Source organism: Procambarus clarkii, chromosome 43 (assembly GCF_040958095.1).
Source record: "Procambarus clarkii isolate CNS0578487 chromosome 43, FALCON_Pclarkii_2.0, whole genome shotgun sequence".
Lineage (NCBI taxonomy): Eukaryota > Metazoa > Arthropoda > Malacostraca > Decapoda > Cambaridae > Procambarus > Procambarus clarkii.
In genome coordinates this window covers 30539028-30560357 of record NC_091192.1, presented here as the reverse complement: position 1 = coordinate 30560357, position 21330 = coordinate 30539028, and the positions used below count along the sequence as shown (strand labels likewise).

The window sequence follows — 21330 nt, the reverse complement described above, 5'->3', positions numbered from 1 at the left end:
GAATAGAGTAGCTTAGGCTATTTCTACCCCCCCCCCTTAACAACAACAAGGCAGAATTTTAATGGTTTCAAGATGTTTATCAGCCGGATATATGTATATATTTTGTATACTTAGGCAGCAGGCCAGCAGGCCTTCCTGTAAACATATTTGGTTAAATATGACCGCATTACTGGTGGTGTTGATCTTATAGTGTAAGGTTTCTATACTTCTATTTTCTTACTATCAGTAGTACTAATAAGAACAATCACGTTAACAAACTTTATGGTAAAGAAAATCTAGTAATTATTGAAGGATTTATTTTCTACAACGTTTCGTTCCACTCTGAAACATCTTCAGGTAAAGAATGAATACATGAGATTGATGAAGATTAAGCCACCCAAGAGGTGGCACGGGCATGAATAGTCCGTGTTAAATTATCCCGCAATTTAACCAAAATTGGTTAAATATTCGCGAAAGAGTCGAAGAAGTAAGGGGGCCGAGGTGATGGGGGCAAATAAACAAGGTAAGGAGGTAGGGCCGATCAATCATTGGGTAAAACACAGGTACAGTGCTCTGGGTGGGTGTAGAGAAGTCATTATCTGGTGATGTTTGGCGAGACCTAGATCACAGTGTTGGCACAGAAGCAAAGTCGTTATTCTGTATATTTAAGAAGGGGTCTTTTCTTATAAGCATAGCTTCCAGGATTTGTAATCTTATTTGGTCAGTGGTAGATTCCAGGAAGTTTGTATTATCTACTAGCACCTTCCTAGTCAGTGTCGTGTTATGTTCACTTTGCGTATGTTTACTGGAGGCTCCTGATTGTAGATGGCAGGTCAGTCTTCTCAAAAGCTTTGTGGTGGTCATTCCAATATAGGTAGATCGAAGGTGAGATCCTTCACTGTGGCGTGTGAAGTGGTATACCACGTTTGCTTTTTGGAGAGGGTTGTATTGTTCATTATGGCTGTTCTTGAGTATCAAAGCTGCAGTTCTTTTTGTTTGGTAGTAGATAATGAAGTCCAAATCTTGGTCTGGGGCTGTGGGTTTCACTCTATTTTGAATTATATTTCTTTATGATTCCTTCTGGTTTATACTTTGAACTCATCGTGGATTTGTAATTGAGTTTTATGGGACGGGTTTATTACTGTTGTATTTATTGTTCTCTGTTGTACCCATTAATCTAAATATCTCCTGATATGGTTACTGACTTCTCTAATTCATTAATGAACCCATTGTTCATTAATACTTGAAGGTTCCTGTGCAATTCTTTATGCATGTTATGCCAATCAGAAATATAAGTGAGGGCTCTGCATATATATATACGAGTTTATCACACTAGTTTTATATCTGGGCATTCTTAGTGACCATTTACACACCATCCAGTGCTGGTGGGTTTAGTATGAACTTGTCTGGTGAAAGTGTTGTCTTTGATTATCGCGCAGACATCGAGGAAAGGGAGTGTACCATCAATGACTAGTTCATGAGTAAAGTTAAGCACTGAGTTTTGGGTAAGTACATCCTTTAATAATATTAACAATTCCTGGAGGTCTTTCTAAACAGGAGAATGGGTTGTGTGATAGTACTTTTGTAACAATGGGGACCATCCTACAGATATTGATGTAATGGACAGTTAGATCCAGAACAAAAAATAAAAACCATACTTAAATATTCCAAAGCTTAGTATAGCACATATATGCATTATATTATAGCTCATACAGCTGCTTAGAAATGTTAAATTAGGTTTTATTAGCAGCATTAATACAAAACCTTATCCGGTTTGTCCAAATTGAATAGTACCAAATTCTACTTTCTAATTGTTGATTACGAAATATATGTACGATAGTATGAGTACTATCTAAACAGGAGGATGGTTTGCTTTCACACATCGATGTACCTACAGTAGAAGCAAGGTTTCCCTTGTGGTTTTGAAGATGATGTCTTCTAGTATTCCCATACAGAAGTTAGCAAAGAGGACTCCTAGTGGGACCCCCGTGGCTACTCCGTCTATCTGGGTATACATGTCTCCCCAAGTGGTTGTGAATGGGGCCATTTTGGTGCAAATCTCCAGGAGATTACGGGGGTGCAGCTTTGGCGTAGAAATGTCACAGTAGATTCTGTCTAACATTAAATTGATGGTGATGTCCTCTGGAACGTTTGTAAACTAGACAGAATCTGTTGAGCGACAAAAAATCATTCCAAAACGAAGTCGACTCTGTAGCAACACTGCAGACCAGACATGACGGAGCGGATATCGAAACTTGGAAAATACTGAAAATTTGGAGGATACCGATCAAAACAACGTCTTTAAAAGGCCAGATGTAACACAAGCAAGGAGCAACGGTTTAAAGCTAAACAAGCCACAATGTAGGAGGACAGCAAATGGAGAAACATTTTCACACACAAGATTATAAACTCAAGGGCACCACCTACCCACAGAAGTCGCAAATGCAATGCAAAAAAAAAAAAGCTGAAATTCAAGATCAAGCTCAATAAAATCATAAGAACAAATATGGGGGGACGTTTGACAAGCTACCGGCTTCCTGTCATCGTTGAGGCCACTAGTAAGATAGTAGCCCCCAGGTAAAATTCAGGTAAATAACTAGAAGCTGCAGTTAAGACAAGAACCTGCAGCTGTAACAAGAGCCTGCAGCTGTATCACGAACCTGCAGCTGTAACAAGAACCTGCAGCTGTAGCAAGAACCTGCAGCTGTAACACGAACCTGCCACTATGATAACCTGCAGCTCTACTTCACAGCAACTCCCTTCAGATTGGGTCGTTCAAGATCGAAGAGGAAGCTGGGAACAGGAGCGTAGTACTTGTGAGCATCCACGGAGGAGAAGCCAGCTCTCTGGATGTTGGGCAGCATGTCACGGTTGAGACAGCAGCCGTCGAAGATGAAGGGCCACACCCTCAACCATGTGAAGACGTCTTGCAGCCGCCTCCTCAGACTGTGCCTCTCCAGATCAAATTCTGCGATGTGCTCCATGAAGTAGAACTTGCCGCCCTGCAGATAATAATAATAAGAGACAGATGACAAGGAATGGGTATCTGTGGAGCATCTCTTATTATAATTGCAGTTGTTGATAGCCTCTTAGCTCAAGCTACTGTCCGTTCTCAGGATGCAACCCATGACAGTTGCCTAGCTACGAGGTACTTATTTAGTGCTATGAAACATGCCCAACTTGTTTTTGTCCTGCGCTGGGATCGAACCTCAAATCCTCAGTTGGGAGTCGAGACGTAAAGTATTGTACTACAGGACTCTATCTGTAACATCGTGATGAACAAAAAGTTATAGGGTGACATCTCTGTTATGGTTCTGGCAGAACATTTGTTACGACACCAACAGGCCCGGATCTAACTGTTTTTGGCCGACCCCCCCCCTCCTTCAGGCCAAAACGGCTAAATGGGCCCCACCCTCTGGTCAGTGAGGCTGTTCAATAACTGAACCCACACTTGTAGACAGCTCATATCATAGTAATATGTAATGATTAATAACCAGTTATGTTAAACTTAGTTTTGCAGAAGAATACATTGAGGCCATATTCCTATACTTTTATAAGTTTCAATTCCTTTTTGTCCAGAAAATAACTATATACATAAAAAGTAAAAAATCATGACGGCTTTAAATAAAATATTAGTACGTATTGAAATATTTCACACAATATTTATCATACTTACATTATACATAATGCATACTTTTCCATCCAAATACTTAGTGGCCAGGAGTTATACAAGTTCTAATTCCTTCATCCAGAAAATAACATACGATGTTATATATACATACAGAACATAAATACACAAAAGTAATCAAATCTACTTAAAAAAAACACTAATACTTACTGAAATAATTAACACATTCACTGCATAAAAACTTTGACACACCAGTGATTACTCAAATCTGTGATGACTAAATATGAAGGTGGCACTTAGTTTAAAGAAAAGTAATACAAAATTAATTACAGGAAAGTATTTTCAATATATATGTACAAAAATGTTAGTATTAAGTAAGCACAACCCCCACATACACAGCTCAAACATATACTGAACTGACTGAAAATACCATAAAAAAGTACTTGACCAATTGGGTAGTGAAGCTCTGGACACCAGCATTGCATCCGGAGCTTGCAAAGACATTCATAATTGCAACTTCAGCCCTGCAAGCATTATGCTCTATCTTGCATGGGTTAATCATTCATTAAGGTGTCCAATAAATGAATATAAATGGAAATACTGTTGTTAAAAATAAAGTTAGCAGAATTAAATAAGGGTTTTATTTATGTTACAGACATGTAGAAAACAACACAGTACACTTAAATAATTGGCCAAACACATTTTAATATAGTTCTGTATTTATTTTAAAGATTACCAGAAAAAAATAAAAACATCTCAAACTTCCAATACACTTTCAACATTTACAAATCAAAGACACGTGCATTTTATAAAAAAACATAAGTTACTAAACATTTATCAATGATGAAAGCAATTTCCCTTTAATATACTTGAAATGAATGCAGTATACAGTAAATCATTTTTTACCTCAATTATTCAAAGTTTTGGCCGAAACACCTTTTGTAGTAGAGGCTTCATATTTATGTGTAACCTTATGAAAAAAGGTGCACATTCTAATAAATAAAATTGTTATTACTCTTATTATTGTTGTTGTAGACAGATTTACGAAAAGACCGGGTGGATAAGAAACCAATACTTCGGCCGTCATGCTCTATTTTAAGAGAGAATTCGCCAAAAAGAAATTGGCCAGTGTGATATTTTCAAACACCTATAATGTCTTTTCTTCGGATGATGGAGCCATCGTCTTTGTAGGTCCCTGAAACATGGCATCAGACACAAACACAATAAATTTATCATAACATGGCAGCTGTCAGGATATCTGGTTGGAAACTGTAGTGCAGAGGATTTCATTAAAAAAAAACAAAGAGTTGTGTGATGGTAGTGTGGTCATTGGTAACCTGCTTGCATACTAAGCTTTCGTCGTCTGGTCATTGGTGACCTTGACCAGACCACACACTAGAAGGTGAAGGGACGACGTTTCGGTCCGTCCTCGACCATTCTCAATCGAATTGAAAAACGTCGTCGTCCCTTCACCTTCTAGTGTGTGGTCTGGTCAAATTACTTCAGCCACGTTATTGTGACATATCGCCTGCATTGGTGACCTGCTTGCATATTAAGCTTTGGTGGTATGATAATTGGAGGCCTGGGTCCCGGTAGTGCAGTCTGATTCATTCTCGACTTACAATCGAGAAATCACAGTTCTAATTCCGGGTGGAACAGAAATGGTTGGCCACGTTTCGTATCACGTAATGTACCTGTTCACCAAGCAGTAAATAGGTACCCAAGAGCTAATCAGCTTGTTGTGGGGATGCATCCTGAGGATGGACAGGGGGGGGGGGTCAGTAATTCGACCTTGGGGAGGAGGGACTTTGATATAAGCCTAACATGTATATATACACTGGCTGCTTGTCCTCCAATGAATTTTAAACTATTAGCCCAAGCTATGGAAGTAGGGTTAATAAATGTGGGAAGAAATAACTCACCGGCGCCAGTACGCGAAGAACCTCACGAAGGATCTGGTCGGCGTTGTCCACACTGCAGAGGACGAGCGTCATCACCACCACGTCCACACTGTTGTCTCCGATCATCTCCATGTTGTCGCCTGAGGAAGTACATCACACTAGCATGATCAGGGTGTTGCACCAGTGTTACTGTGTGGAGTCTTGTCCCAGACTCCCAGTACTAGTAAGAGTGTGCAGTGAGGAGGGCGTTGCCCCCCGGTGTTGCTGTGACGGAAGGAACATACTGACCACATGACCTTGAAGAGGGGTTCGTAGAATTATCAAAATCTACCTAAAACATCTTGCATTTCCTTTATATTACCATAATCCTAGGATGTTTTCTGCTTATAATGTTGGTGTTGAATGTAACACGAGGAAAAACGCAGTTTTACTAGAAAATCTGTTAATTTAATAATGAAATAAGAGGGAAATGTGTGGCAGGCCGAGGCTTGCCATTCGCTTATCAAACAACATTACTGCATGTCCGACTGTAAGGGTCGTATGCTTGAGTGAAAATTGATTTTTTTTATATCTAAATGCGTTAAAATTGCTTTGAGGTATGGCAACAGTCTGATGCAAACCTTGTGTCTTTCTAATAAATACTAACGTAATTATGGATAAAATTCCAACCCGCCCCCCACCCCAAACCTACTAACCTCGGGTCAAGATGACTCTGGACATCATCTTGTTTGGATAATTTTTTTTTTATTATTTTCTACCACAAACATGGCCACACATTTACAATGCTAACCAGCATATATACATTTTCTTCTGTCCTCCATGGACAGGGTTAGAGATGTGTTAAATATATAGTTCAGGGGTTTGTTGAACAATCAACCACAGGTGATTCGGTGCTTTTAAAATGCTAAATGTTGGGGGTAATATGTAATTTTGTCCAAACATCCCATTTTTATGTAATAAATTATTTTCTTGTGTTTTATGTATATTTCTGGTGTTCACTATAACAACCCAATGGGCGTGAGAGTTGTCTTCAGTGTTGGCCAAGCGCCTGGAGGGGAAGGGCGTGCTATCGTATCGTGCCACATTTTATTGATGTTATTTATTCCTGCATACCTCGTTTGTTTATTTGAACTCTATTAACAATGACTGTGTATTGTAAATATGTACCGTGGAAGGTAAGCTCAACGTCACGTTAGCAGAGAAAGGTTTCCTGCTAACGTGATGATGAGCTCACCTTCCATATTTACAATATGGAATGTTTCAGAGACATTGTCTCTGAAACATTGTAAAATATTGTTTCTTGGAAACAACATTACTGATAAACCCATATCCCAACTGACGTAAATTGAGGGCCATAAACCTGCTCCGGCCCCGGCCATGGACCGGCTCTGGCCCCGGCCATGGACCGGCTCTGGCCCCGGCCATGGACCGGCTCTGGCCCCGGCCATGGACCGGCTCTGGCCCCGGCTACGGACCGGCTCTGGCCCCGGCCATGGACCGGCTCTGGCCCCGGTCACGGACCGGCTCTGTCCCCGGCCATGGACCGGCTCTGGCCCGGCCATGGACCGGCTCTGGCCCCGGCTACGGACCGGCTCTGCCCCCGGCCATGGACCGGCTCTGGCCCCGGCTACGGACCGGCTCTGTCCCCGGCCATGGACCGGCTCTGGCCCCGGCTACGGACCGGCTCTGTCCCCGGCCATGGACCGGCTCTGGCCCCGGCTACGGACCGGCTCTGGCCCCGGCTACGGACCGGCTCTGTCCCCGGCCATGGACCGGCTCTGGCCCCGGCTACGGACCGGCTCTGTCCCCGGCCATGGACCGGCTCTGGCCCCGGCCATGGACCGGCTCTGGCCCCGGCCACGGACCGGCTCTGGCCCCGGCCACGGACCGGCTCTGGCCCCGGCCACGGACCGGCTCTGGCCCCGGCCATGGACCGGCTCTGGCCCCGGTCACGGACCGACTCTGGCCCCGGTCACGGACCGACTCTGGCCCCGGCCATGGACCGGCTCTGTCCCCGGCCATGGACCGGCTCTGGCCCCGGCCATGGACCGGCTCTGGCCCCGGCCACGGACCGGCTCTGGCCCCGGCCATGGACCGGCTCTGGCCCCGGTCACGGACCGACTCTGGCCCCGGCCATGGACCGGCTCTGGCCCCGGCCATGGACCGGCTCTGGCCCCGGCCATGGACCGGCTCTGGCCCCGGCCACGGACCGGCTCTGGCCCCGGCCATGGACCGGCTCTGGCCCCGGTCACGGACCGGCTCTGGCCCCGGCCATGGACCAGCTCTGGCCCGGCCATGGACCGGCTCTGGCCCCGGCCACGGACCGGCTCTGGCCCCGGCCATGGACCGGCTCTGGCCCCGGTCACGGACCGACTCTGGCCCCGGCCATGGACCGGCTCTGTCCCCGGCCATGGACCAGCTCTGGCCCGGCCATGGACCGGCTCTGGCCCCGGCTACGGACCGGCTCTGGCCCCGGCCATGGACCGGCTCTGTCCCCGGCCATGGACCAGCTCTGGCCCGGCCATGGACCGGCTCTGGCCCCGGCTACGGACCTGTGGTACAGAGGTATTATGAATTCTAAACTAAATAATCACGCTTTGTAAGCAAACTAGATTTGTTGCTTGCTTCCAATGAAGTAATGTAATAAATTTGTATAAATTTTAACCTGTTTATTTTTTGTATTGGCCTCTTATGACCAGTTGTTTGGAATGCCTATTATATATACTTATGACATCTGGATTTTCAGTGTTGGAAGTATAATGAAATGATCAATGCCTTCCGTAAGCACATTGTATTCTGTAGTTCGTGGTGTAGTGTCCTTCAGAGAAGAATGTTACCTTTATGTATCACGTGAGAAGGCGGAAACACGTTCATGTATCACGTGAGAAAGCAGAAACACGTTCATGTATCACGTGAGAAAGCAGAAACACGCTCATGTATCACGTGAGAAAGCAGAAACACGCTCATGTATCACGTGAGAAGGCAGAAACACGCTCATGTATCATGTGAGAAGGCAGAAACACGCTCATGTATTACGTGAGAAAGCAGAAACACGCTCATGTATCACGTGAGAAGGCAGAAACTCGTTCATGTATCACGTGAGGAGGCAGAAATACATGACTGGCTCACTGTGTCGGGACTGGTCCCGTTATTTTAGCAGGGAAATACATTTTTTGATTGTTGGAAATGCCTGTGTTATATTTTGTATAATTTGTTTTAATGTACTTACGTATTTGTAAACGTTTACATCGTTTTGCAAATTGACAGATAAGCCCCATAACTTTAACTTTTTCAAAATCAAAAGATAAACCCATTTGTGGTTTTTGCAGTTGTTCGGATAATCAAGTTAATCAGGTTTGAATTGGTGAAGTCAATTATAATTGTTATTATAATACAAATTAATAAGAATAATACCAATTAGATTATATGATAACTTTGATACATTTCAGTATTAAGTGTGTTTGGCTAATTAATTCCGAGTCAGTTATATGTAATTTGTTAAAATTTTGAAAATGTTATATATTATATAATCCAAAGGTAGCTATATATATAACTGGGGTCCAAAATCCCATCTTTCATTGGATTTAAATAAAACCTTAGATATCTATGAGAAATAAATGCCAATAATATTTACATATAATAATTCTTGCACAGAAGTTTGGGGTTCGAATCCCAAAGGTATTTAGGTTACATTGAACTTGCAGTGATAAGTGGCATTCATTGTACTCTGAATAAATTTTGCTCATATTAAAATGAAGGCAGGTCAGCAGGCTTATACACATCCTATGCTTACCTGATGCTACTATAATCTCGTCAGAGTAAATGTTGGGGAATTTCTTTCTGTTAGCGTCAAAGTATGACTTGAAGTATGGGTTTGGATCCACCACCACCAGCCGGCTGCCGTCAGGGTAGTGGGCCAAGTTGACGCCTGTCAAAACATTAGGCTATCTAATATATTTAAGCAGCAAATAAAATGTGTAAATATACTAGGTACCTATATATATTGTCCACATGAAACCTCCCATTAACAGATCACTCTACTGAACAAACCAAATGAGTCCACTGGATCCTCCCTTCGAAATTTTCATAAAAAAAATATAAAATTTAGATTTAGGAGAGAAACGCAGTAAAAAAATCCTGATTTAAGTTCATCAAATAGAAACATTTGCAAAAATGTGTAAATATTATTTAAAATAATTAATTTATACATTAGAAATAATTTACTAAGTTTATGCTGTATTATAAAGTGTGCAAATGAGTTTTCTATTGGGCATTTTGGATTAGTTTTTCACCGTTTTGGAAATTTTAGTGAGTTTTGTGCTATTTGTCTCCATATTTGAGCGTGTTTCATGCTTTTTTCCACCACATTTCAGCGTGTGTTTTGTGCCATTTTTCCTCCATACTTGAGTGGGTTCTGTGTTATTTTCTCAAAATAGCACAAATAAAGCAACTGTATAGTGAAGTGACATTATATCTTCCGGTCAGCACCACAACACAGACGCCCGGGAGCATGCCATGCGCACACGCCCGGGAGCATGCCATGCGCACACGCCCACCACGACACACATTCCTTGTGTATGTAAGTAAATGGTTTCTGTGTCCGGATAAACATGACAAAACCCTATAGTATTCCATCCAGATATATATAAAGTTGTAAAGCGTCAGATCTAGCTAATAAAAGTGATAAAGATAAACTTATGAAAAATAACAAATAAAGCTGAATCAACATGTCAAATATATGGATATATGTTTGTGCTAGGTATATCTTCAACTGAAACTGAAAACTAAACAAAATCATAAATTAACCGCCATTTGACTGAAATCGTATATTTCAGTGGCAAATTTTATTTTAGTCATTTATAAGTACTATAAATTTCAAGTCGCTAAGATGAGGCATTCCCAGAATAACACAACAAAACACAGATTACATAAAAACCACGATAGAATCCTCAACAATACTTAATTATTTGCTCCAGCAAACATGGGAAAGCTGCTGTAGATATAAAATCACTAAGCTTTCTAATGTGATTATTTGACTACAATAAGACTTGATCAATTTCACCTACCAGTACCAACACCAATTTCGAGGATCTTTATGGCATTCTGTTTGCGAAGTTCTGGGTCGTGGGAGACGACGAAGGAGAGGCTTGCAAAATGGTCTTTCTTCACCTCCTCCAGTTGCACGAACACGTCCTTAGTACACATGTGCATCACGTACGCAAACCATCTGCAAGATCAGGAGGAGGTAGTAGATTCCATGTTGAGATCTCTGTTTACACGAAGAGTAGATTACAAAACGGATTGCAACTGTCGTTAAAAATAGGGAATAGGCTACAAACGAGTTTTTATTATTATTATTATTATTATTATTATTATTATTATTATTATTTTCTACCACAGACGTGGCCATACATTTTCAATGCTAACTAGCATATATACATTTTCTTCTGTCCTCCATGGACAGGGTGAGAGATTTGTCAAACATACAGTTCAGAGATTTATTGAACCCAACAACAGAAGGTGATTGTAGTGCTTTTAAAATGTTAGGCTAAGTTACATACGTAAATACATAGATACACACATTTATGAATGCATTAATGTGAATTCATAATGGTGAAATGTAATTCTGATCAGCTTCCACATATACTTTATACACATACACACACATACATACATACATACATTCATATATACATACACAAACATATATTTGTCTCTTTTACTCTGACAGGGTGAGATAGCTGACAGAGAAACTAGTGTGCAATTAAGAACTTAACCACTGAAGGTGATTAAGATGCTTTTACAAGCTCAGGTTATATAGTTACATTACATGGTTAATATAGGGTACAAGTCCAATATATCAAGTGTTCCAGTACTCGTATAGTAGTTACAGAGTTCAGCATACCTCAGCCCAGGAGGGCGAAAGTCAGCCAGTATCTCTTATCTTGTAGTTGAGATCTTCAACTACAAGAATGACCCTGGGGACCTCCTGAGGTTCGGCCATTGTAGTTTTTTTATTATTTTCTACTACAGATGTGACCACACATTTATAATGCTAACCAACATACATACATTTTCTTCTGTCCTACACAGACAGTGCTAGAGACCTGTTGAACATATAGTTCAGTGAGTTATTGAACAATCAACCATAGTTCAGTGATTTATTGAACAATCAACCACAGAAGGTGATTGCAGTGCTTATAAAATGCTAATCTAACCTACATACATAAATACACAGATTTACGTCTGCTCTACATATAGTGTTCGATATGTCTTTTTACAATGTGCGTTTAAAAAGGTGAAATGCAATTCTGACCAGCTTCCACATATCCTGTATACAAATACATACATACACACATACAAATATATACATACACACATACAAATATATACATATATACATATACACACACATTTATGTCTCTCCTACTTTGACAGGGTAAGGTAGCTGCTATATAAAACTAGTGTTATTTATCATTTAACCACTGAAGGTGATTAGGGTGCTTTTACAAGCTCAGGTTATAGTTATGTTACAAACATTGTATAACTGATGCATCACATTGTCTTTGGTACAAGTCCAATATATCATAAAGTGTTCCAGTATTCATACAGAGTTCAGCATACCTCAGCCCAGGATGGCGAAAGTCAGTCAATTTGGGACATTCTACAATACAATGTTCAAGGGAGTGCATGTTTTCTCTTTCACAAAGTTGACAAGTGGTGTATTCGACAGAAGTTCTTTCTAACGTTTCTGTGGCTCATTTGGGTACCAAGTTTCCACCTGTGTCCTCTTGTTCGCGTTCCACCCGTGCTGAACAGTTTATCTTTATCTTTATTTGTGTGTGTATATTTGCTGGTGGGCGACCACATTTGCAGGTATTGAATATGTATTCACACACACACACACACACACAGGAAGCAGCCCGTAGCAGCTGTCTAACTCCCAGATACCTGTTTACTGCTAGGTGAACAGGACCATCAAGGTGAAAGAAACTCTGCCCATTTGTTTCCGCCATCGCCGGGGATCGATCCCCGGTCCCTACGACTACGATTCCCGAATGCTGTCCACTCAGCCACCAACCCCCCCCCCCGATTTGAATTTCGAGGGAGTTTATATGTTCAACCCGTCCTGTTAATACAATGTCGCATTTGCACGGATACTCTAAGGGTCAAAATTGCCGTACTAGAAAATGGTAGCGGCTCGCGAAATTTACATACTGTGTCGTTTTCTGTTTTAGGGCCTCTGGTAGGTTAGGATAAGGGCACTTTAGTACAACAGGGTCTTGACGGTGAGGAACCTTATGAGGAAGGGCTGATATGTTTACAGGCGTCCGATCTTAGGTAAGTGTGCATACGTACGCATGTTCCTGGTTGTGGAAATGTCGTTTTCAAAAGTAATTATAAAGTCTGGGCAGAAAGTGCAGACTTGACATTAAAACAAATTACTATATTAATCATCCATGGCCTCTGCCGTCTAGAGTCAACAAGAGTGAATGGCTCGCCTAACCTGATTATTTACATCCTTTCCCCAGGTACATCAGTAAAATGGCCACCATGTATTCAGTACCATATTTTCACTTCCTTCAGCTCTTTTCAAACACACCTGCTACACACCTGTGAAACCTGGCTGTGTGCCAGATTTGTGTCCAAGAGGGCTGATGAGATGTGACAACATGGCAAGGCATGCGTGTTCATACACTGGGTGGAAGCGTAAGGACTGGGCAAAGTATTTACTCCTCAACTTCGTCACTATATAAACAAACCCAATTCCAACCCACAAATTCTAACAAAAAATAGGATATCAAATTTTATATATGGTGTGCACAGAAATCCTGAAATTCTACATAAACTTCAGGCCAAAGATCAAACAATTGAAATTAAACATTACTGTAGGCTAGGTAGGCTTCACAGTAAAATACATTGGCCAGCGAGTTATTTTCATGAACATCAATACGGTTAAATATATACTGGCAGAAAACAAGACAGCTGAGCAAACCACACACTAGAAGGTGAAGGGACGACGACGTTTCGGTCCGTCCTGGACCATTCTCAAGCCATTCTCACAATCGACTTGAGAATGGTCCAGGACGGACCGAAACGTCGTCGTCCCTTCACCTTCTTGTGTGTGGTTTGCTCAGCTGTCTTGTTTTCTGCCAGTATATATTTAACCGTATTGATGTTCATAAAAATAACTCGCTGGCCAATGTATTTTACTGTGAAGCCTACCTAGCCTACAGTAATGTTTAATTTCAATTGTTTGATCTTTGGCCTGAAGTTTATGTAGAATTTCAGGATTTCTGTGCACACCATATATAAAATTTGATCTACTATTTTTGTTAGATTTTGTGGGTTGGAATTGGGTTTGTTGAGATACGAAGGGACGTACACTGCAGTATTAATTAGACAGGATTTGTCTACGAAGGACAGGGAAGCAGCAAAGAGGTAAATGTGGATTCCCGAGAGTTATACGGTTTGTTATCTTTATTTTTCTTAATTATACATTTGTATTTGCATATAGTTAGGTTACTTTGTGATGGCGGTGTTTAGGTTTAGACGACCTCGATAACTTTCAAACTCTGCCAAAATGTGAACATTGATGCGTCACTGTGAGTGAGGCGTCTCCCAACATGACCACTCGTGCAGGCATCGGCAACACGAACCTTCAGCAACTGTACGCATCGCGAAGAAGGGATTTGAGCTGGTTTCAATTTTGCATCTGTAATTAAGCCGTTTGTTTTCAGAGCTGTGTTATTACTTGTCCAGTTTGTCATGCTTTCCTTGTATGTTAATGCCTTGTAAATGTTAAGTGTTTACCTTGCACCATTTTTATATGCAGGTGGCAGACTGTGCTAATGCTTTTGTGTGTATTACTGCCGTATTATTTTACTGCCATTGTTCTGTATATTGTGCTTCTGTACACTGAGCGGATACTGTGTGGTTATGGTGTTCATGTTTTTCAAATTTGAAGTACTCGCCTAGTTGTGCTTGCGGGGGTTCAGCTTGGGCTCTTTAGTCCCGCCTCTCAACTGTCAATCAACTTGTGTAGATTCCTGAGCCTATTGGGCTCTATCATAATTAATCTGAAACTGTATTGAGTCTGCCTCCACCACATCAGTGCCTAATGCATTCCATTTGTTAACTACTCTTACACTGAATTTTTTTTCTAATGTGTCTTTATAGCTCATTTAGGAATTCGGTTTCCACCTGTGTCCCCTTGTTCGTGTTCCACCGATGATAATTGCTTATCTTTGTCCACCCTGTCAATTCCTCTGAGAATTTTGTAGGTGACGATCATGTCTTCCAGGAACGTGAGGTTTAGTTCCCGTAGCCTTTGTTTGTAACTTTTACCTCTCAGTTCTGGGACTAGTCTGGTGGCATACCTCTAAATCTCTGTGCACTGTGTTTGAGTTTGGGTTTACTATGTTGATTTCTGATTCGTGGATTTTGTTTGTGTATACGATGTATTTTTTGTAAAAATTGTGCACAAAGACAAAACAGGAACATTAAAATTAGCTGTCATGTATTAATGCTAGTTTGTAGTAATGTGTTTTGTGATACTGTGTTGATTAATATGTTCTTTCATTGGCTTGTTCATTCAGGGGCTGCTTGTGTATTGTTCCCCTCGTATATGTTTCCATCTGTGTGTCTGGAATTGGTGATTCAGTTTATTTAATTTATTTGTAAATATATTGTGTGCTTTTAAAAATGCCGAAAATTTAATAAAGAATATTTGAATCAAATTACATATAACAGCGATCGACTCACATATCGAGGGACTTGGGTTCAATCCCCTAGGCAAGACAAACGTTTGGGCAAGTTTTCATTCACCTGATGCTTCTGTTCACCTAGAAATATATATGTTCTCAGAAGTTAAACAACTCCATCCTGGAGGTCAGCAGTTGGACTAGAGCCCTATACGGGGACTTCGATAATCCTAAGTACAGGCTTCCTGTCCCCGGCGAGGTTATCTTGAGATGATTTCGGGGCTTAGCGTCCCTGCGGCCCGGTCATCGACCAGGCCTCGTCTTTGTCACACACTCAAAGGTAGCAGCCCGTAGTAGCAGTCTAACTCCCAGGTACCTATTTACTGTTAGGTGAACACGGGCATCAGGGTGAAAGAAATTCTGCCCATTTGTTTCCGCTTCCACCGGGAATCGAACCCGGAACCTCAGGACTACGAATCCCGAGCGCTGTCCACTCGGCTGTCAGGCGACGGGAATTATACACAAACATCGGAGTGCTTGGTCACTGGTTTTATCAACATGAATTTATATTTATGCATCCATCAGTTGTAAAAAACATACATTTATACTACAGATGTCTGTCCAGAGAAGGCCAGATGCCCCGGGGCGCGCCACACACAGCTGGCACACAGGAATGACAGGGGGGGGGGGCCAGGCCGGCTACGGTCGGCCCAAGTCTCATACTTTAAGAAATATCTGCATCTTAAGCCTCCCCTCATCAATGTTCATGAAATCTGAAATATAATGGAAGGAGAGGGGGGGAGATGGAAGGAGAGGGGGGGGAGATGAGAGATGAGAAAGCGTAAATGGGGTACCCAGGTACATCCAGGTAACCCACCAATTATAAAATGCACATAAGATATATATCAACGAATTTAAGCGTTCGTTTAAAATAAATGTGAAAACTGAACCAGAAACAAATGTCAAGTACTTACACTAATACTAATTAACACGCACACACACATATGATTATATATATATATATATATATATTATATATATATATATATATATATATATATATATATATATATATATATATATATAAATAATAGGGGTGGTAGGAGAGGAAAAGATTAAAGTATTCAGTGAGAATCCACAAGATCTTCTCTGAACACTATTTATTTTCTTCTTCGAGGATGTGGGTCCCTTTAATTAAACCAGTGGTGGTACCCCTAAATATATTATATATATATTATATATATATATATATATATATATATATATATATATATATATATATATATATATATATATATATATATATATATAAACATTTTTCAAGACACTGTATGCACCACAACCTCCAACTAGTCGCATCAAAGGCCAGCAGTACTTGCGCAAGTCAACTCACCTGCGTTGTGTTCCGAAGATAATTTTCTTGAGAAGCCAGAGCACGGCGAGGATGGTGATGATGGTTGTGAGGTCATCACCACGCCACCACGTCAAGGTCAAGCGGTCGTTCTCGTCGTCGTCGCCTTCACTGAGGTCCTCCTCCTGAACCATGTTGATCTGTTCAGAAGCCGTCTCCATGCTCCTCTAACCTGTCTTACGGTGAAAGGTTCGTATTCTCTGATCACGGCGATGTCAAGACGTGCGCGTTGTGGTTATATATTCCAACAAACCACAAAATGTTCTTGAATAAAAGTCAGATGCAAGAAGGTTACGAGGCGAGTACACAGCACCACACACACAGCGCCCGGGCGTCGCAGCCACACTGTCGCTCATGTCACCGCCGGGCCTCCACCACCACCTTCATCACAGTTGCCATTTGCTCCATATACTACACTCATGTTTTTCCCGTTTAATTTAAATTTAATTAATTTTCCCCCGGGGGGAAGTTTATTGGGCAGCGCCACTCATCCTGTGAGTGGACACACGGACAAGGCAGCATGTACTACACTCCCCAATAGGAAGAAAACCCGCTGGGTTTGTTAATTTCTTGTTTCGTGTTGGGCTTAAGACCAATCAACTTTTTCCTTATTAAGTTATGTACAATACAATGTGATATATACAGTACATTATTTTCAACCTGTCCTCAGGCTAGGCATTTACAGCCTTGTGATTTGAAAAGTCGTCAGCGAAGCACTGCTTGAGAAGCATTAGTTTAGTTCATTTATTATGCACCTCATACCCATCATGTGAGCGGTAGTGGAAAGGGTTACAGAGGTACATAATGGGCTCAGGGACTGAACCCCGCAATTCTTTTAGCTAAGCAAGTTACAATCTTGATGAGCTAGTTACTAAATTCAGTATAAGTCGTCACATCAACAATGGGTTCGAGATCGACCACTCGAACGTTTTCATTTGTGAAGCAACCCATCCTTGACTCAAGTCCATTACATCCAGCGGTGGACCCCACAGACGCATTCATAAATTTGTACATGCTGTTCATTCAAAACAGGAATTTTCTCAAATATAAATTAATATTATAATATTTTCGCATATTGTGCATATATAGGCATAGGTTAGGTTAAGTGTTTAGGTTCTGTTGGTGATTATTTGTATTTGTAGAACGTGTGTGAAGCATTTACAGCGTTGTGGTTCGAACAAAATTCGTCAGTGAAGCACTTGTTCCGGATATGTTCGAACGTCAGCAGTTGTGAGTCGTGTGTAAACCGCTTTTCATTCATAAACAGGGGGTTTGGCGGGTGCATGGAATCACTTTTGGATCTTTGTTTGGAGGATGGGCTGTTTACAGCGTTGTAGTTCGAAAAAAATTCGTCTGTGAAGCACTTGTACCGGAAGTGTTCGAACGTCAGCAGTTGTGAGTCGTGCATAAACCGTTTTTCATTCATAAACAGGGGGTTTGGCGGGTGCATGGAATCACTCTTGGATCTTTGTTTGGAAGACGGGCTGGAGGATGGCCTGGTGGGTGAATCATTGTGGTTCGAACAAAAGTCGTCAGTGAAGCACTTGCTCGAACGTCGTAAATACTGAGTCGTGTGTAACAGCCCGTCCTCACATACAAATATCCAAGTTCGTTAATCCAGCCGCCAAACCCCCTGTTCATGAATGAAAAGCAGTTTACCCACGACTCACAACTGTTGACGTCCGAACACTTCCGGAACAAGTGCTTTGCTCACATACTCTGTTCGAACTACAATTCTATAAATGTTTCACCCACATACTTCAACAGCCCGTCCTCTAAACAAAGGCCCAAAGTCCATTCCCAGCCCGTCCTCCAAACAAAGACCCAAAAGTGATTCCATGCACCCGCCAACCCCTCTGTTTATGAATGAAAAATGGTTTACACACGACTCACAGCTCAAGACGTCCGAACACTTCCGGAACAAGCGCTTCGCTGACGACTTTTGTTCGAACTACAACGCTGTAAATGTTTCACCCACGAACTACACATACAAATAATAGCCAACAGAACCTACCTTGAGATGATTCCGGGGCTTAGCGTCCCCGCGGCCCGGTCCTCGACCAAGCCTCCTCATTGCTGGACTGGTGAACCAGGCTGTTAGTTCTCCCTCATATGGTGATTGGCTCCCTCTCACTGTGATGCCTCCACGCACTTAAATATTGATGGTATTAATAGCATGAAACCACAAGCGCGAGAGTGCTTTAAAATTTCCTGAATTTGCCTGAGAGCCACCATGTATAGTGACGGGGAACAGGAACCCGACATCTTGTCAAATGTCTCCATTATTCCTTAGTTCTTCCAGTTGAATTTTGATGGAATAATCTTGGTATTTACGGCTTCGGCGGGTAGGCGGTTCCAGGGGTTTATTACCCAATTAGTACTCACCTAGTTGTGCTTGCGGGGATTGAGCTTTGGCTCTTTGGTTCCACCTCTCGACTGTCAATCAACTGGTGTACAGATTCTGGAGCCTACTGCGCTCTATCAAATCCACATTTGAAACTATGTAAGAAGTTAGCCTCCACCACACTGCCAAATGCATTTCATTTGTTAACTACTCTGACACCGAAAAAATTATTTATAATGTCTCTGTGGCTCATTTTGGTACTAAGTTTCCACATGTGTTCCCTCGTTCCTGTTTTCTCCCTATGTTAAATAGTTTGTCTTTGTCCACCCCTGTCAATTCCACTGAGAATTTTGTAGGTGGTTATCATGTCTCCCCTTACTCTTCTGTCTTCCAGGGACTTGAGATTTAGCTACCGTAGCCTTTTCTCGTAGCTCATGCCTCTCAGTTCTGGGATTAATCTGGTGACATACCTCTGAATATTCTCTAACTTTGTCTTGTGTTTAACTAGGTATGGACTCCAGGTTGGAGTTGCATACTCTAGAATTGGTCTGACATAAGTGGTATATAGGGTCCAGAACGGTTTCTTACACAAGTTTCTAAATGCAGTGCTTATGTTTCCCAATCTAGCATATGCCACTGATGATATCGTTTTGATGTGGGCCTCTGGGGACAGGTTCGGTGTGATATCAACTCCAAGATCTTTCTCTCTATTTGACTCTTGCAGGATTTCACCTCCCTGATGGTATCCTGTGTTCAGCCTCCTGCTCCCTTCGCCTAATTTCATTATTTTATACTTTCCTGAGTTAAACTTTAGTAGCCATTTTCCAAACCATTCCTCCAGTTTGTCCAGGTCGTCCTGTAGTCTCTGTTTATCTTCATCTTTTTTTATTCTTCTCATAAGTTTTGCATCATCGGTCGTCTCAAAGGTTGGGGAAAATAATCTCCTGTTGTCTTTCATTGTTGAACTTGAAGCTGTTGCTTCTTGTGTGAGTTACATTGTATTTGTTAAGGAAGTGATCTGGCTTAATGTCTACCAATCTGTACAGTATGTTAAAGGTCTCGATGAGATCAACCGTGTCGTATCTGGTCTGCTCTGTTGACAGTCCTGAGGCCATCAACCTTTCCTGGTGAGTTGACCGGTCTGGGATGATTTGTGTCACTTTGCGTTTAACTTTTTACAAAGTAGATATGATCTTTTGTTTAAGTTTAGCTTCCAACACCACCACACAGCCGTACACCAGACCTTGGGAACCTGGAAGGAGCCTTAAGTGGAGCGCCTAACTCCCTCACACATTACGGGCTCACCATAGCCCGTGCTACATAGACACTTCGTTCTGAGTAGCTAAATCTAAAACAACAACATCCCTCACAGAAATCTTAGGTGAGGTTTAGGTGGAGCGCACCATAGACTTGTACAATTGTATAATCACTGTTTTACAGATAAAGGTTTGTTTGAGTATTCAACTTTCAATGATTGCTGGATTAAATAGGTCCTTTTCTTGATCAAAATGCTGCAATCCACAGTGCCTATGTACATGCGCTTTGTTTTATCTTGTCCTTAAAGGTCTATTACTTTCCATATGACTTCTCTCAGTTTAAAGTATACACACTTATGTGAGCGTCCACTAGCTATTTCAGGTGTGCAACTTATACAAATATATTTTGTTTATTTATTTATTTTTTATTCATATACAAGAAGGTACATTTGATTTATGAGAGTACAGAGCATTGAAGTTTCACATTCTTGTAAAGCCACTAGCACGCATAGCGTTTCGGGCAGATCCTTAATCTAACATAATTTTAAGAAAATAATTTCTAGCAAAATTATAAAAACATTTTTACAGGTACATTATAAGAAAGTATAAAAAAATACAATGTATAAGAAATTTGTCAGGAAAAAAGTAGGTACATTAAAGTAAATTTAAAGGTTATCCACAGGTACATTTTAGCATAACTTGAGGATTATTGCAAGATGTAATGTAGCAAATTATGTGTGTATAACATGATATAAGATAACAACAATGATTACAATGGGAAAATTGTATGGCATAGGTACATATATTGGGGAATAAGGTAGCACTAGATACAGTGCGAGTTTCAAGGAAAAGGTAGGAAACTATGAAGACGAAGTTAGGTAATTTTTGGTTTTATTTTTGAATAAGACAAAAGTGTGACAGCTTTTCAATTCGCTCTCCACATATGTCAGTTGCTTAATTTAGAACCTGTACTTGAGGTCGATCTCGAACCCATTGTTGATGTGACGACTTATATTGAATTTTGTAACTAGCTCATCAAGATTGTAACTTGCTTAGCTAAATGAATTGTGGGGTTCAGTCCCTGAGCCCATTATATGCCTCTGTAAC

The 21330-nt window shown here is 41.4% G+C and overlaps 1 protein-coding gene across 3 annotated transcripts; it reads right to left on the bottom strand.

Annotated features, from left to right (window-relative positions):
* Positions 1 to 279: 279 nt before the first annotated feature.
* Positions 280 to 16984, bottom strand: LOC138350019 (thiol S-methyltransferase TMT1A-like). Of its 3 annotated transcripts, none has more exons than XM_069300174.1 (5): positions 16606 to 16983; positions 10575 to 10735; positions 9302 to 9436; positions 5530 to 5648; positions 280 to 2981 (listed from the first exon to the last, which is right to left on the bottom strand). In XM_069300174.1, the coding sequence occupies exons 1-5, from the start codon at positions 16782 to 16784 to the stop codon at positions 2721 to 2723; spliced, it is 855 nt and encodes a 284-aa protein (XP_069156275.1). In that variant the 5' UTR covers positions 16785 to 16983; the 3' UTR covers positions 280 to 2720. The 3 variants fall into 3 exon arrangements, with proteins under 3 accessions (XP_069156275.1, XP_069156276.1, XP_069156277.1); XM_069300176.1 differs by lacking the exon at positions 280 to 2981 and adding an exon at positions 2996 to 4802 and having other exon boundaries at positions 16606 to 16984; XM_069300175.1 differs by lacking the exon at positions 9302 to 9436 and having other exon boundaries at positions 16606 to 16984.
* Positions 16985 to 21330: the final 4346 nt, after the last annotated feature.

Coding starts and splice junctions, on each gene's coding strand:
- LOC138350019 (XM_069300174.1), bottom strand. CDS start 16,784: ATGGAGACGGCTTCTGAACAGATCAACATGGTTCAGGAGGAGGACCTC. Junction 10,736..16,605: donor ATCTTCGGAACACAACGCAG/GTGAGTTGACTT, acceptor CTGATCTTGCAG/ATGGTTTGCGTACGTGATGC. Junction 5,649..9,301: donor CGAGATTATAGTAGCATCAG/GTAAGCATAGGA, acceptor GTACTTCCTCAG/GCGACAACATGGAGATGATC.